General features: G+C 37.9%; 1 protein-coding gene across 50 annotated transcripts in view; it reads right to left on the reverse strand.

The window, feature by feature from the left end:
- CLASP2 (cytoplasmic linker associated protein 2) overlaps positions 1–17,975 on the reverse strand; it is a 238,037-nt gene that overhangs the window by 97,102 nt on the left and 122,960 nt on the right. For all 50 annotated transcript variants that reach the window (XM_053598615.1, XM_053598620.1, XM_053598627.1 and 47 more), the window contains 3 exons: positions 17,369–17,536; positions 8,485–8,540; positions 6,604–6,777 (listed from right to left, as the gene is read on the reverse strand). In XM_053598615.1, coding sequence (XP_053454590.1) covers positions 6,604–6,777; positions 8,485–8,540; positions 17,369–17,536 — 398 coding nt within the window. The remainder of the gene's footprint in view (positions 1–6,603; positions 6,778–8,484; positions 8,541–17,368; positions 17,537–17,975) is intronic.

Here is a 17,975-nt window from a genome sequence, read left to right on the forward strand (position 1 = left end):
GGCATTCTACCAAGAGTAGCAAAGTAACACTCCGTCACAAAAAAAAAAGGAAAAGGAAAAGGAAAAGGAAAGGAAAAGAAAAGAAAGAAATCCTATACCCATTAGCAGTCTGCTCTCCACTTCTCCTCCATTTCTACACCTGCAACAACTACTTTCTGTCTGTGGATATGCCTGTTCTAGCCATTTCATATAACTGGAATCATACAATATATGGCTGTTTGTGTCTGACTTCATAACATTTTCAAAGTTGACCCATCTTGTTATATGCATTTTTATGTAACATACTCTTTTGAAAGGCTGAATAATATTCCATTCCATTGTATGGACATATCCCATTTTGATTATATTTTTACAAGTTGATGTACATGTGAATTGTTTCCATTTTTTGGCCATTGTGAATAATGTTTCTATAAACATTCACAGGTTTTTGTGAAAATATAAGTTTTCAAATCTTTTGGGTATATAGGTGAGAATGGAATTATTGAATTATATGGTAATTCTTTAACTTTTTTTGAGAAATTGCCAAACTGTTTCCAAAATGGCTATGCCATTTTACATTCCCACCAGCAATGTATGAGGTTTCCAACTTCTCCACATCCTTACCAGCACTTGCTATTGTCAGCCTTTTTGATTGCAGCTATCCTAATGGCTGGGAAGTGGTGTCTTGTTGTGCTTTTGATTTATACTCCCCCAATGACTAATGGTGTTAAATATCTTTTCTTGTATTTAAGGTAATATGTACATTTTCTCTAGAGAATCATATATTCAAATCTTTTGTCCATTTTAAAAATGAAGTTGTCTTTTGATTATTGAGTTCTGAAGATATGTACAAGTCCCTAATCAGGTATACGATTTGCAAATATTTTATCTTATTCTGTGTTCTGTTTTTTTCACTTTCTTTCTTTTTCTTTTATTTTTGAGACAGGGTCTCACTTTGTTATTTGGGGGAGGGTAGCATGAACATAGCTACTATCACCTCAGATTCCTGGGCTCAAGTGATCCTCTGTCTCAGCCTCCGCAGTACTTGAGGCTGTAGGCATGCACCATCATGCCTGGTTAATGTGGTTTTTCTGTTTGCTTTGTTTTTTTAGTTTTAGTAGAGATGAGGTCTTGGCATTGCCCAGGCTGGTCTCAAACAATCCTCCCACATCAATCTCCCAGAGTGCTGGGATTATAGGCACAAGCCTCCATGCTCAGCTTCTTTTCACTTTCTTGATGGTGTCCTTTAAGCACAAAGGTTATTAAATTTTAATGAATATATCCAATTTATCTTTATTTGGCAGGTTGTAGGTCTTGTGTCCTATCCAAGAAACTACTGACCAAGGGCACTAAGATTTATACCCATGTTTTCTTTTAAAGGTGTTATAGTTTTTGCTCTTACATTTAAGTCTTCAATTAATTTTGAATTTATGAGATAGGAATCTAAATTAATTCTTTTGCATCTAGTTATTCTAGTACTATTTGTTGAAAACACAATTCTCTCCCCCACTGAACAGTCTTGGCACCCTTGTTGGAAATGAATTGACTACAAATGAATGCACTTATTTTTGAACTCTCAATTCTATTCCACTAGACTATATGCCTATAGTTACACTAGTACCACAAAGACTTAACTGCTATAAATTTGAAGTAAGTTTAGAAACTGGGAAGTGTAAGTCCTCCATTTTTGTTCTTTTTCAATATTGTTTCAGGTCCCTTGACTTTTAATATAAATTTTACGGTCAGCTTATTAATTAGTTTCTATAAAAAGCAACTAGAAGGCCAGGTGTGGTGGCTTGTGTCTGTAATCCTAGCATTGTGGGAGGTCAAGGTGGGTCGATCGCTTGAGCTCAGGAGTTTGAGACCAGCCTGAGCAAGAGGGAGACCTTGTCTCTAAAAAGTAACTGGGCATTGTGGTAGGTGCCTGTAGCCCCAGATACTTGGGAGCCTGAGACAAGAGAATCATTCGAGTCCCAAAAGATGAGGTTGCTGGGAGCTATGAGGCCACGGCACTCTACCAAGAGCAACAAAGAGATTCTGCCTCAAAAAAACAAAAAACAAAAAAGGCAGCTGAATATAAAATGGACTACATATGTCAAGTTGCCATCCTAACAATAGTAACTCTTTATGAACCTGGGATGTCTTTCCAGTTATTTAGGTCTTTAATTTCATTTAACAATGTGTTGTAGTTTTCAGCGTACAAATCTTACACTTCTTTTTTAATATTTATTCTTAAGTATTTTGTTCTTTTTGATGCTATTGTAATTGGAATTATTTTCTTAATTTCAGTTTTGGATTGTCCATTGTCAGTGTTTAGAAACTGAGCTTCATACACTGATCTTGTATTCTATAATCTTGCTGAACTTGTTAGCTCTAATATTTGGGGGGAGGAGGTTGATGAATTCCTTAGGATTCTCTACATACAAGATCATGTTTCTTCTATAAATTGAGATCGTTTTACTTCTTCCTTTCCGATATGCATGCCTTCTTTTTTTTTTTGAGACAGTCTCACTTATTAACCCTTGGTATAGTGCCGTGGTGTTACAGCTCACGGCAACCTCCAAATCCTTGGGCTTAGGTGATATACTCTTGCCTCAGCCTCCTGAGTAGCTGGGATTACAGGCGCCCGCTACAACATCCAGCTATTTTTTTGTTGCAGTTTGGCCGGGGCTGGGTTTGAACCCACCACCCTCGGTATATGGGGCTGGTGTCCTACTCACTGAGCCATAGGCGCCATCCGATGCCTTCTGTTCTTTTCATTACACAATTGCCCTGGCTAAGACTTCCATGATAAAGCTAAATAGAAAGGGTAAAAGCATATATTCTCATGTTGTTATTGATATTAGAAATAAATATCCAGTTTTTTTTTTCATCAAGTTTAACTGTGGGGTTTTTTTTTTTCTTTTTTTTTTTTTTTTTAATTGCTGGGGATTCATTGAGGGTACAAAGGACCAGGTTACACTGATTGCATTTGTTAGTTAGGTGAAGTCCCTCGAACTGTGGGTTTTTAAAGATGCTTTTTATCAGGTTGAGAAAGATTTGTTTCATTCCTAGTTTTTTAAGTATTTTTATCAGAGATAGCTGTCATAGTTTGTCAAATGCTTTTTCTGTAGCTGATATGATCATGTGGATTTTGTCTTTTATTTTACTAAAATAGTACACTATTTTGACTGGTTTTCATATATTGAGATGACAAGTCATTCCTGGAAATATAATATTTCCAAACAGAAAAGTTTCCTGAAAATTAAAAGCAGTCATCAGTCCACTATATCATTCCGTCCTTAATCTATGTATAATTTTACACGAAATGATAAATTACCATACACTGTTTGGTAGTCTGTATCATTTGGTCTTTGTTGAAAACACAACCTGTTATGGCTGCATACCATGACTTAATTATTCCCTCTGTTACACATTAAGATTGACTCTAATAGTACCTGTTATTAAAAACACAACCAATAGGTGGCGCCTGTGGCTCAAGGAGTAGGGCGCTGGTCCCATATGCCGGAGGTGGTGGGTTCAAACCCAGCCCCGGCCAAAAAAAAAAAAAACACAACCAATATTCTTTTTATTTCTTTATATAATGATTTAAACATTGGATTACCGGATCAAAAATTCTGATCATTTAAAAATGTTTCATGGGCATTTCTAAATCACCACTCAGAAAAAAGCATCTCATTTTTAATTCACAATAGCCTTGATTAATAAAGCCTTTTCCCCACATTCTTGATAATAGTGTATAGCAAACTTAACTTTCTTGTTACATTTATGTGCCTTTCAATTTGCATTTGACTACAACTCAGAGTCAACATTTATTCTGGTTTTTATTGGCGATTGTGATATAAACTTTTCTTGCCATACACAGAAATTTTTCTATAAAAATAAGCTCATCTTTCTCTCATAGGGTTAAAAAAATTGTTGACATTTTTGCCTTTTAGTTTTTGACCATTTAATTTCATTTTTTCATATTTTAAATTTAAATTCAAAAGAATTTTCCTTTATAGTTTCTTTGCTTTTATTTCAGAAATTCCTGCCCCAACCTGAGAGTAGAAGACTATTTACCCATGTTTTCATAAAGTTGTTTTATGCTTTTAAAATGGTTGCATACCAACATAAATAGAACTTTTTCTGAAGAAGACAGATGAATGGCCAATAAACATGAAAAAATGCTCATTGTCCCTAATCATCAGAGAAATGCAAATAAAACCATCCTGAGATTATCACCTAACACCAGTAAGAATAGCTCATATCACAAAGTCCCAAAGCAGCAGATGCTGGTGTGATGTGGAAAGAACACTTTCACACTGTTGGTGGGATTGCAAACTAATCAGCCTCTTTAGAAAGAAGTGTGGAGAATTCTCAAAGAACTGAAAATAGACCTTCCATTTGATCCTGCAATCCCTAGTAATAAATATCTATCCCCAGAAAGAAAAAGAATCATTTTATCATAAGCATATATGCAGTAGATTATTTACTGCAGCTCAGTTTACAATTGCCAAAATGTGGAATCAACCCAAGTGCCCATGAACCCATGATTGGATTAATAAACTATGGTATATATATGCCATCGAATACTATGGAATACTACTCAGTCATAAGAAAGATGGCAACTTTACATCTTTTGTATTAACCTAGATGGTTGAAACATATTCTTCTTAGTAAAATATCACAAGAATGGAAAAGCAAATATCCAATAACTCGGTACTAACATGAAGCCAGTAGATGAATACATGCACACACAAGAGAAAAAATCAATTTAATTCAAGTTGGGGGCAGGGAGGATTGGTGTGCTCTCACCTAATGGGCACAATGTAAGGGTATACGGCACATCTCTTAGGTGAGGGGCACAACTACAAAAGGGACCTTACCTAATAAACATAAACATAACTTAGCCTTCTGTACCCTCACGTTAATCTGAAATAAACAAATGAATGAAACAGTTGCATACAAATGGTGGGCGTCAGGGACTGACCCCACTGGCAGTTTGTTTTTCCCAGGTTCTGCTGCCTTGCTTAAACAGATGTATAAAACCCCTCATTCGGTGGGGTCAGTCCCTGACAGCCCATTGACATGCAACTATATTTTAAAATCGTATATAACATAGTTTTAAATTAATTTTATACCAAATTGTAAACCATGTGTCTAAACATCATTTACTGAATAATCTGTCTTTTTCTCATGGCTCTGAATGCAATTGTGCCAACTTTATCATATTCATATTCATATCTATAATCTCCTCACTTTTTTACAAGTTGAGTATTCCTTAGCTGAAGTGCTTGGGACCAGAGTGGTTTGAATTTCAGAATATTCTGGACTTTGAAATATTTATATTTATAGTTACTGACTGAAAACACCTAATACAAAAATCTGAAATGCTCCAATGAACATTTCCTTTGCGTGTCATGCAGGCACTCAAAAGGTTTTGAATTTGGGGCCAGACATGGTGGCTCATAAACTGTAGTATATATGCCACTGTACTCTGCCCAGGGCAACATAGCAAGACTCTGTCAAAAAAGAGAAAAAAAAAATGTGTGGGCTGTATGTGTATATCACATCCCTCATGTAGTACTACTAAAAATAGAAAAATTAGCTGGACTTTGAAGTGGGTCTGTAGTCTCAGCTACTCAGAAGTGTGAGGAAGGAGGACTGCTTGAACCCAGGAGTTTGAGGTTGCTGTGAGCTAGGCTGAAACCAGGCCACTCTAGCCTGGGCAAGAGAGACTCTGATTCAAAAAATTTTGAATTTTGGAGCATTTCAGATTTCAGATTTTTAGACTAGGAATGCCCAGTATGTATTGTATTTAAATGATTTAACAGCTTAGTGTTCCACTAGGACTAAATACGAGAAAAAAATGAAAGCTTCAAACTTTTATTTAAAGGACAAAAATGCCAAATTCTGAAAAGCTTTTGGAGTATATATATTTAAGTTTTGATTAGGCAGAGAAGAGCTTTGCAATTCTCACAGATTTAAATTCTCAGTAAGAAAACAGAAATAGGAGAAAGAAAACAGGAACGCTAGATACAAGACCAATGCCCTTCCCAATTTCCCTTAAAAACCAGTGGCAGAACGTGGCAGAAATGTAGTTATGAAAATTCTACAGGAATCATGCAATTAAGAACTGTTTCTCTGGCTCAGCACCTGTAGCTCAGTGGTTAGGGTGCTGGCCACATACATGGAGGCAGGCGGGTTCAAACCCGGCCCGGGCCAGCAAAACAACAATGACAACTGCAACAAAAAATAGCTGAGCATTGTGGCAGGCACCTGTAGTCTCAGCTACTTTGGAGGTTGGGGCAAGGGAATCACTTAAGTCCAAGAGTTTGAGGTTGCTGTGAGCTGTGATACCAAGGCACTCTACCAGGGGCAACATAGTGAGACTGTCTCAAGAAAAAAAAAAAAAAAGAACTGTTTCTCTGATCAAAGTGATGAAGAGGAAGATAAGGGGAAAAGTAGGAATAAGGCTGTTCAGATACCTCAGAACTGTGTCCTCAGTATAGAATCACATTTAAACATATGGACTCTCTTTAACTTACAAGAATCAAACAGAAATGGTCAAGCTTTATCAACTTGTCCTCACTGAGATCAGAGAGAGAACACTGTATAATTTCCCATAATTAGGTGTCTTACCTAGTGATGCATAGGAACCTGGATTCAGGGCACCTGCACCTAACCGTCCATTTCTCACAGACTGTCCAGCGGCATGATGCGCCTTGGCACCAGCAGCAGCATTCACATCAATGTCACTTCGCGAACGCTGAAGGCTTCCTGGAAGGGAACTGGCTTTGCTGCTGCCTGCTGATACTATGAAAGACAAAGCAAAGGTAATCTATGCTATTCAAATCATTACATAGTATAAAAATGATATAAACGTGACCATCATAAACTAATCCATAACAACAGATGGCTGACAAGGAGACAGTGGTCAAATGCGTAATACTATATGAAGTTTTTTTCCCTTTAAATTTCAAGCTATTAAACGGGCACAATTGTTTTTGCTAGCTGGATACCTTTCATTAAACGCTTAAGTTAGGGCTTTTAGTGTGCCCATCACCTGAACAGTGTTCACTATACCCAACAGGTTTTTACCCCTCCCTCCTTGATTTCCAATGATCTTTACATTTCTTTATGTCCATCAATTAGCTCCTAATTATCAGAGAGTACAAGTGGTATTTATTTTCTCCACTCCTGGGCTACTTCACTTAGAATAATACCCAGTTCTTCAAAGGGCATTTCATTCTCTTTTATGGCTGAGTAGTACTATATGGGGGATGTGATACACATGTACACCCTTTTCTTTTTCCTCTTTTTTTCTGACAGTCTTGCTCTGTGGCCCTGGGCAGAGTACAGTGTCAACACTGTAGTTCACTGTAACCTCAAAGTCCTGGGCTCAAGTGATCTTTCTGTCTCAGCCTCCCAAGTAGCTGGGACTATAGGCATATGCTATGATACCCAGTACCTAGCTGATTTTTCTATTTTTAGTACAGATGGAGTCTTGCCCTTACTCAGGCTAGTCTCGAACTCCTGACCTCAAGCAATCCTCCCACTTTGGCCTCCTAGAGTGCTAGGATTTCAGGTTTGAGCTACTGACTCCCAAGTTTTCTTAATCTCTTCATCAACTAATGGACACTTAAGTTGATTTCCTATCTTTGCAATTATGAACTGTGCTTTAATAAACAATGGAGTGCAGGTACCTTTTTTTACAAAATGACTTATTTTCCTTTAGGTAGATACTCAGTAGTGGGATTGCTGGGTGGCATATATACTATAAAGTATTAAAGACATAATGCTTCCATTTCAATCCTCGTACAACTAAGACTTCTTCAGCAATTTTTTCAGTATTTCTCTGCTTCATTTTCCTCTCTCATAAAATGGGGAAAATGACTACATTGTGACTGTAAAATTTATAAGACTATTTTATAGACGAAGAGATGATATTTAACTGATTCAAGAAAATGAAGCATTGTGAGTTGAATAGGAGTGTCATTATTTTTTACTGTCAGAAAAATGCAAGAAAAACTAGTCTAAATGTAAGGATACTCAGAAATTAATGTAGGTTCTGCCTCTCTTAGGCAATGTTAATAAAGTCATTAATTTCTGGTCTTTAGTTTTTCAGTTTCAAAAAGAGGAGTTTTATAAACTGTGAAGTCATGATCCATTAATAGGCTGTAAGATCAATTGAATGGGTCATGAGCAGCAGTTCAAAGAAATGAAACAGAATAAAAAAGAGAGTGCACCACAGTAAGAATTCTGGCTGATACTATATATACACACATGGTATACATACACAGATACAGTATATATGTGTGGTGTTGAGCTGCCATGTAAAATATTTTTCTCACTGTGGAGCACATCAAAACAGTTTAAAGCAGTGGTTCTCAACCCTCCTAATGCCACGGCCCTTTAATACTATTCCTGTGGGTCACAACCCACAGATTGAGAAACACTGGTTTAAAGGCTACTGCTTTAGATATAAAATTAGCTATAACTCTTACTTAAAAAGACAATTACCTCTTCCAGCCACAGCTGACGGATTTGCTGTAGCCCATTTGGAAGAAAAAGGGCGACTGCAAGATAAAAAGAAATGCTTTTAGTAAGAAGACTTAATTTACCATTCCTCTGATAAAAACTAGTAAAATACTGAGTTTTCTGAAAAGTTGAGAAATACTTCTATTTTTAACTTTCCTTTTACAAATCACTTTAGAACTGTTCTTAAATATATGTCATCACATATAAATTGTGTCTCAATTAGCTATTGAAGCAAAAATAAAATAATTGACAATGAAAAAAGACTACAAGCTCTACAGAAACAACGATCAAGTTGCTTTTGCTCACTCTGGTCCTCAGCTCACATCATGGTGCCTACTACAGGGAACTCAATAACAACAATGTTATCCATTTGTATCCTGAGATATTTTAACTAAGGAGAAAAAGGTAGTGTTATCACAAGCACAGAGGTAACAGCAACCAAAGCTGCTCTCACTCAAGCCCTCATGGTTGTGGCCATCAACAATTCATTCATGCAGTTTTCATACAGGTATCACATTCCCTACATGCAGTGCTATGGTACAACAAAAATAAGGCTAAGAACTACCGCTGAGGATGAAATGTATAGTCTGAGAATAATGTTAGCCAAATTTCTTTAATCATCTCAAGAACCCATTATCTCTCATAGCATCTTTTTTGATTATTTATCTTTAATAATAAAAGAGCTAAGTAAGTAATGGGGTTCTGGAAAGCATATCTGTAAGTTTTAAAGGTGGGAAGAAGTCAGAAGCAAAACCCCCCAAGCAGGGTAAATGCAAGGCTATTGAAAAATATTCTTTACCAAGTGATAAATTTGAGACTGGTTATTAAACCCAATATCATATTATTTTTATAACTATTCCCTAAAGTTGTTACCCTCTTTGACTGCCACAGACCATTTAAATGTTCACATACTCTAGATTTGTTTAAAAGGTTACATTAAACATTAATAGCATGAATATCAGTTAGGAAGCTAGGAACTTACTAAAAATGCAAAACCTCAGGCCCTACCCAGAAGTATTAAATCAAATTCTGCATTTTAACAGGATCTTTAGGTGATTCATATATAAAGTTTGAGCACAGCAAATAAAAAGGGAACCAAAAGAAGTAAAGAGGCCTCATTTGAGATAAGGGATTTACTGAAAATTTAAATAGAATTTTACACAAGAATTTAATTAGAAGTTTTGATAGGGAAGGTCGCCGGGTGCCCGCGAGCGACTTCGCCGCGTGCCCGCGAGCGACTTCGCCGCCAGCCCGCCAGCTCGTCTCAGCGTCCCGGCGCCGCCGCGCCCCCTCCTCCGAATTGAATATGCATCGCGATCTGGGCACCGTGAGTCTGGGGAGATAGGACTCCAGGCATCTCTGGCTGGTGGGAACTGCCTATCATCACTCCTATGAAAATACAGGGAGTCAGCGAGAGACTTCTGGACCCCAAGAGGAGGACTAAAACAGTGGAAAGCCGGCAAGTGGTCGCGTGTGTTCAATCCGTCTAAACCCGCCCACAACTGTAAGTTCAGTAGCAGCGAGACTGCAAACCAGAAAGGCCTTACCTGTGAACTGTTTTGATGTCCTTGGACTTGGCACTGAGTTGAACTGCCTTGGGGAAGGCCTGAGCGGGAGTGCGGAGAACTTTGGCCATTGTCTAGGGCCCCAGTCTGAGCCGCTGAGCCAGACGGAGTTGATAGTGTTTGGTGGTGGGTCACACGGATCCATTGTCAGTGATCTGCCCCGGCAAGCTCTGCCCTCAGGGTCGCAGAGCTAGAAACGGGTGGGAGCTGGTAACCCAGCAACCAAGTAGCCTAAGGGTGGGGTCTGAGCCGCCTTGCAGCCCTAACCCTCAGGGGCAGAGTGAGATCGGTTTTGGCACACTGAGTAAGTGCATAGCCACTTCAGCAGCGATTCCAGCGAGAAAGCTGGGAAAGCTTCTGCTCAGCAAGTTTACAAGTTCAAAGTGCCTTTTAAGTAGGCTGAAGAGAGATTTAGGGTGTCTACCTGCTGGGGTTTGAGAAATCAGCAGCCTCCAGTCGTATCAGAACTGTGACTAACATCTCATACCCCAGAAGACCACGTGTTGCCCAGACAATATTCAATAACATATACAAACTGCTTTGTTTTTGGTTGTGTATTTTTTTCTTCTTTTTTTTTTTTGGTTTGGTTGTTTTTTTTGTTTGTTTATTTTGACGTTGCTGATGTTCTTTTGTTTTTTTAATTTCAATCTTTTCCACACAGATCCCTTTTTCTTTCTCAATTTTCCTAGTTTAATTATAATTTCCCATTGCTGCCTTTTTTAATAACTTCAACTTCATTTTTGCTAGTGTTTCTACCGATATAATTTGGTTTTTCACCCAATTTTATCCCCGTAAAGTTTTCTGTTTGCTTCTTTTGGTTTGATTTATAGCATTTTTGTCTTTCCTCTCTACTTGGTGGAGGTGGGGTACTGTGTCTGATCAGGTTAGCAAAGAGCTGCTGACCTCAAGGGAACCACGCAACTGGGCACCCCCAGAAGGTGGGGTTTTTTTAAGGTTGTGTCAAAGTACCCTACTGTACACCTATATTGCCCTGTCTCCCTCTTTCTGTGCCTCTCTTCTTTTTGTCAATATTCCTTATACCCACCCCCTCTCCTTTCTCTATCTTTCTTTTTTTCTTATCACTCGGTCCTCCTTTCTTTCATCCCCTTTTTTTGCTCTTCAACCTTCTCACCCTTCTGGTCCTATAACCCTTAGTCCACAGGCATAAGAACTTAAAGAGCAAGAGGAAGTGAAAGGAAAATTAGGGCAAGGAAACAGATAAAAGAAATCACTCATGAGGAAGAATCAGCAGAAAACTCCAGGCAACATGAAGAACCAGTCTAGAACAACCCCACCAAGGGACCATGAGGTAGCTACTGCAGATGATTCCACCAGTATAGAAATGTTAGGAATGACAGAAAGGGAATTTAGAATACACATGTTGAAAACAATGAAAGAAATGATGGAAACAATGAAGGAAATTGCTAATAAAGTGGAAAATAACCAAAAGGAAATCCAAAAACAGAATCAAATAAGAGATGAACGATATGAAGAATATAAAAAGGATATAGCAGAGCTGAAGGAACTGAAACAGTCAATTAGGGAACTTAAAGATACAATGGAAAGTATCAGCAACAGGTGAGACCATGCAGAAGAAAGAATTTCAGAGGTAGAAGACAAAGTTCTTGAGATAACTCAGACAGTAAAAGAGGCAGAAAAGAAGAGAGAGAAAGCAGAACGTTCACTGTCAGAATTATGGGACTTTATGAAGCGTTCCAACATACGAGTTATAGGAATTCCAGAAGGGGAAGAAGAATGCCCCAGAGGAATGGAAGCCATACTAGAGAATATTATAAAAGAAAATTTCCCAAACATCACCAAAGATTCTGACACACTGCTTTCAGAGGGCTATCGGACCCCAGGTCGCCTCAACTCTAACCGAGCTTCTCCAAGACACATTGTGATGAACCTGTCCAAAGTCAAGACAAAAGAAAAGATTCTGCAAGCTGCCAGGAGTAAGCGCCAGTTGACCTACAGGGGCAAATCCATCAGAGTGACCGCAGACTTCTCTAATGAAACTTTCCAAGCAAGAAGACAATGGTCATCTACCTTTAATCTACTTAAACAGAACAATTTTCAGCCCAGAATTCTGTACCCTGCTAAGCTAAGCTTCAGAATTGACGGAGAAATCAAATCATTTACGGATATACAAACATTGAGGAAATTCGCCACAACAAGACCAGCTCTACAGGAAATACTTCAACCTGTTCTGCACACTGACCACCACAATGGATCAGCAGCAAAGTAAGAACTCAGAAATCAAAGGACAAAACCTAACCTCCACACTGATGCAAAAGATAAAATTAAGCAATGGACTCTCACCAAATAAGACGAATAGAATACTACCACACTTATCAATTATCTCAATAAATGTTAATGGCTTGAATTCCCCACTGAAGAGACATAGATTGGCTGACTGGATTAAAAAACACAAGCCATCCATTTGCTGTCTGCAAGAAACACACCTGGCCTCAAAAGACAAATTAAAGCTCCGAGTCAAGGGTTGGAAGACAATTTTTCAGGCAAACGGAATTCAGAAGAAAAGAGGAGTTGCAATCTTATTTTCAGATACATGTGGATTTAAAGCAACTAAAGTCAAAAAAGACAAAGATGGTCACTTTATATTGGTCAAGGGGAAACTACAACAAGAAGACATTTCAATTCTAAATATTTATGCACCCAATTTAAATGCTCCCAGATTCCTGAAGCAGACCTTACTCAGTCTGAGCAATATGATATCTGATAATACCATCATAACAGGGGACTTTAACACACCTCTTACAGAGCTGGACAGATCCTCTAAACAGAAATTAAACAAAGATGTAAGAGATTTAAATGAGACCCTAGAACAACTATGCTTGATAGATGCATATAGAACACTCCACCCCAAAGATAAAGAATATACATTCTTCTCATCACCCCATGGAACATTCTCCAAAATTGATCATATCCTGGGACACAAAACAAATATCAACAGAATCAGAAGAATTGAAATTTTACCTTGTATCTTTTCAGACCATAAGGCACTAAAGGTGGAACTGAACTCTAACAAAAATGCTCAAGCCCACCCAAAGGCATGGAAATTAAACAATCTTCTGTTGAATAACAGATGGGTGAAGGAAGAAATAAAACAGGAAATCATTAACTTCCTTGAGCATAACAACAATGAAGACACAAGCTACCAAAACCTGTGGGATACTGCAAAAGCAGTTTTGAGAGGAAAATTCATCGCTTTAGATGCCTACATTCGAAAAACAGAAAGAGAGCACATCAACAATCTCACAAGAGATCTTATGGAATTGGAAAAAGAAGAACAATCTAAGCCTAAACTCAGTAGAAGAAAAGAAATATCCAAAATCAAATCAGAGATCAATGAAATTGAAAACAAAAGAATCATTCAGAAAATTAATGAAACAAGGAGTTGGTTTTTTGAAAAAATAAATAAAATAGATAAACCATTAGCCAGACTAACTAGAAATAGAAAAGTAAAATCTCTAATAACCTCAATCAGAAACGATAAAGGGGAAATAACAACTGATCCCACAGAGATACAAGAGATCATCTCTGAATACTACCAGAAACTCTATGCCCAGAAATTTGACAATGTGAAGGAAATGGATCAATATCTGGAATCACACCCTCTCCCTAGACTTAGCCAGGAAGAAATAGACCTCCTGAACAGACCAATTTCAAGCACTGAGATCAAAGAAACAATAAAAAAGCTTCCAACTAAAAAATGCCCTGGTCCAGATGGCTTCACTCCAGAATTCTATCAAACCTTCAAGGAAGAGCTTATTCCTGTACTGCAGAAATTATTCCAAAAAACTGAGGAAGAAGGAATCTTCCGCAACACATTCTATGAAGCAAACATCACCCTGATACCAAAACCAGGAAAAGACCCAAACAAAAAGGAGAATTTCAGACCAATCTCACTCATGAACATAGACGCAAAAATTCTCAACAAAATCCTAGCCAATAGATTACAGCTTATCATCAAAAAAGTCATTCATCATGATCAAGTAGGCTTCATCCCAGGGATGCAAGGCTGGTTTAACATACGCAAGTCTATAAACGTTATCCACCATATTAACAGAGGCAAAAATAAAGATCACATGATCCTCTCAATAGATGCAGAAAAAGCATTTGATAAAATCCAGCATCCTTTTCTAATTAGAACTCTGAAGAGTATAGGCATAGGTGGCACATTTCTAAAACTGATTGAAGCTATCTATGACAAACCCACAGCCAATATTTTACTGAATGGAGTAAAACTGAAAGCTTTTCCTCTTAGAACTGGAACCAGACAAGGTTGTCCTCTGTCACCTTTACTATTCAACGTAGTGCTGGAAGTTCTAGCCAATACAATTAGGCAAGACAAGGAAATAAAGGGAATCCAAATGGGAGCAGAGGAGGTCAAACTCTCCCTCTTTGCTGACGACATGATCTTATACTTAGAGAACCCCAAAGACTCAACCACAAGACTCCTAGAAGTCATCAAAAAATACAGTAATGTTTCAGGATATAAAATCAATGTCCACAAGTCAGTAGCCTTTGTATACACCAATAACAGTCAAGATGAGAAGCTAATTAAGGACACAACTCCCTTCACCATAGTTTCAAAGAAAATGAAATACCTAGGAATATACCTAACGAAGGAGGTGAAGGACCTCTATAAAGAAAACTATGAAATCCTCAGAAAGGAAATAGCAGAGGATATTAACAAATGGAAGAACATACCATGCTCATGGATGGGAAGAATCAACATTGTTAAAATGTCTATACTTCCCAAAGCTATCTACCTATTCAATGCCATTCCTATCAAAGTACCTACATCGTACTTTCAAGATTTGGAAAAAATGATTCTGCGTTTTGTATGGAACCGGAAAAAACCCCGTATAGCTAAGGCAGTTCTTAGTAACAAAAATAAAGCTGGGGGCGTCAGCATACCAGATTTTAGTCTGTACTACAAAGCCATAGTGCTCAAGACAGCATGGTACTGGCACAAAAACAGAGACATAGACACTTGGAATCGAATTGAACACCAAGAAATGAAACTAACATCTTACAACCACCTAATCTTTGATAAACCAAACAAGAACTTACCTTGGGGGAAAGACTCCCTATTCAATAAATGGTGTTGGGAGAACTGGATGTCTACATGTAAAAGACTGAAACTGGACCCACACCTTTCCCCACTCACAAAAATTGATTCAAGATGGATAAAGGACTTAAATTTAAGGCATGAAACAATAAAAATCCTCAAACAAAGCATAGGAAAAACACTGGAAGATATTGGCCTGGGGGAAGACTTCATGAAGAAGACTGCCATGGCAATTGCAACAACATCAAAAATAAACAAATGGGACTTCATTAAACTGAAAAGCTTCTGTACAGCTAAGGACACAATAACCAAAGCAAAGAGACAACCTACACAATGGGAAAGGATATTTGCATATTTTCAATCAGACAAAAGCTTGATAACCAGGATCTATAGAGAACTCAAATTAATCCACATGAAAAAAGCCAACAATCCCTTATATCAATGGGCAAGAGACATGAATAGAACTTTCTCTAAAGATGACAGACGAATGGCTAACAAACATATGAAAAAATGTTCATCATCTCTATATATTAGAGAAATGCAAATCAAAACAACCCTGAGATATCATCTAACCCCAGTGAGAATGGCCCACATCACAAAATCTCAAAACTGCAGATGCTGGCGTGGATGTGGAGAGAAGGGAACACTTTTACACTGCTGGTGGGACTGCAAACTAGTACAACCTTTCTGGAAGGAAGTATGGAGAAACCTCAAAGCACTCAACCTAGACCTCCCATTCGATCCTGCAATCCCATTACTGGGCATCTACCCAGAAGGAAAAAAATCCTTTTATCATAAGGACACTTGTACTAGACTGTTTATGGCAGCTCAATTTACCATTGCCAAAATGTGGAAACAGCCTAAATGCCCACCAACCCAGGAATGGATTAACAAGCTGTGGTATATGTATACCATGGAATACTATTCAGCTATTAAAAAAAATGGAGACTTTACATCCTTTGTATTAACCTGGATGGAAGTGGAAGACATTATTCTTAGTAAAGCATCACAAGAATGGAGAAGCATGAATCCTATGTACTCAATTTTGATATGAGGACAATTAATGACAATTAAGTTTATGGGGGGGGGAAGCAGAAAGAGGGATGGAGGGAGGTGGGTGGGGCCTTAGTGTGTGTCACACTTTATGGGGGCAAGACATGATTGCAAGAGGGACTTTACCTAACAATTGCAATCAGTGTAACTGACTTATTGTACCCTCAATGAATCCCCAACAATAAAAAAAAAAAAAAAAAAAAAGAAGTTTTGATAGGTCATTATTCCTATAATCATTATTTTTAAAATCCTGTTTCATTCTGAAAACTTGTAAGAAACTAAACTTCAGTGCGGTATTTGAGTGTCCCTGTGAATATCTCCTTAAATTTTGTGTCCTAGGTGCTGTACTTGCTTCACTCTAGTCCCAGTCCTACAGCAGTTGCTAAGGAAACCAACAATCTTTGTGGGGATCAAGGTCCCAGAAAGGAAAAAATTATAGAGAAGTAAACTGACATTGTGTGAGCTCTTCTCCCCTGGGGAAAAAGCTGCGGATACTTGGCACTGGACAAGAGGCCATGAAGATGGACAGAGGATCAGTATTAGGAAGCAAGAATGGTACCAGAGATTTTAGCCACCTCACAGAGGTAGAGAGACAGAAAATAGGATGATGGGTGCCAAAGCAACAAGGATTTCAGGTAGCAAAAATCTTGATAAGAATAGAGTTACAGAGAAGTCAGTCAGGTACCAGATCATGTTCCCCTTTGAGGGATTTCCAGAATTCTTAAGCTGAGCAAGAGGGTAGAAAGGAAAGCAGTGAAGTTTTTACCAATCACACTGTGCTATGTAACAATTCTGAAGGTGACTTCTGAATCTCCAGTACAATTCCTCCAATACAATGTCCTAGAATGGGACACTTACTCTATGAACTATTTTTGCGGTATTAAAATAATAAGTGCTTCCCAGACATTCACAGACATGACTATATAGAAACAAAATTGAGTCATTAAATTCATTATCCAAAGAGAAGTTATGCTGGCATGTAATCCAACCCTTGAAACAACAGATTAAATAAATATCTTTGAGTTACTATGTTTTCAGAGCCTTAGATGAAAGCAAGCAGATATGTAGTATTTAATAATCCAATTTAAGGAACCCTGGGGAGTTGGGGAGAGGAAGAGACCATTAATTATCATTTATATGACCTTACTTGAGACTTTCTTGTGAGCTAGATGAGGACCTGTCTGATTGTGGAAGAGATGCTACACTGCCAGAACTCTTTAAGTAAGTTTGAAGACTCTTCTGGTAAGATGGCTCAAGGGAATTATATAATGTTTCAGCTTCACCGGGAAAGTGGTTTCTAAGACCCATATATGTCCTGCAAAAGAAAAGAAAAAGAGAAAGCACATGAAGTAATAGCTTTATATGATAAGAAGTTAACAATAAAATGTGTACATTCAGGAAGGATGAAGGTGAGCTCACAGATTTTTAACATATATGCTACGGGTCAGGGCAGATCTCAGTTCAAACCTGGCTGTGCCACTTATGGTTTATGTGGTTTGGATAAACCCCCAAATCCCCAAACTTCCATTGCATCTAGAGTTCAAAGGATATTTTAAGGATTAGAAAATAACATACACCAAGTGCCTCATACAGTGTCAAGTACACAATGTATGCTTGATAAATGACAGTTTTTTAAATTCGCCATGGAAGAGGATGGGTTATGATGAAATAGGAATATAGATCATTACATAAATAATAATTTGAAGCAGGCTATTAGACATGTAGTACTTAATAGAAAAAATCGATCAATTTTA

Source organism: Nycticebus coucang, chromosome 8 (assembly GCF_027406575.1).
Source record: "Nycticebus coucang isolate mNycCou1 chromosome 8, mNycCou1.pri, whole genome shotgun sequence".
Taxonomy (NCBI): domain Eukaryota; kingdom Metazoa; phylum Chordata; class Mammalia; order Primates; family Lorisidae; genus Nycticebus; species Nycticebus coucang.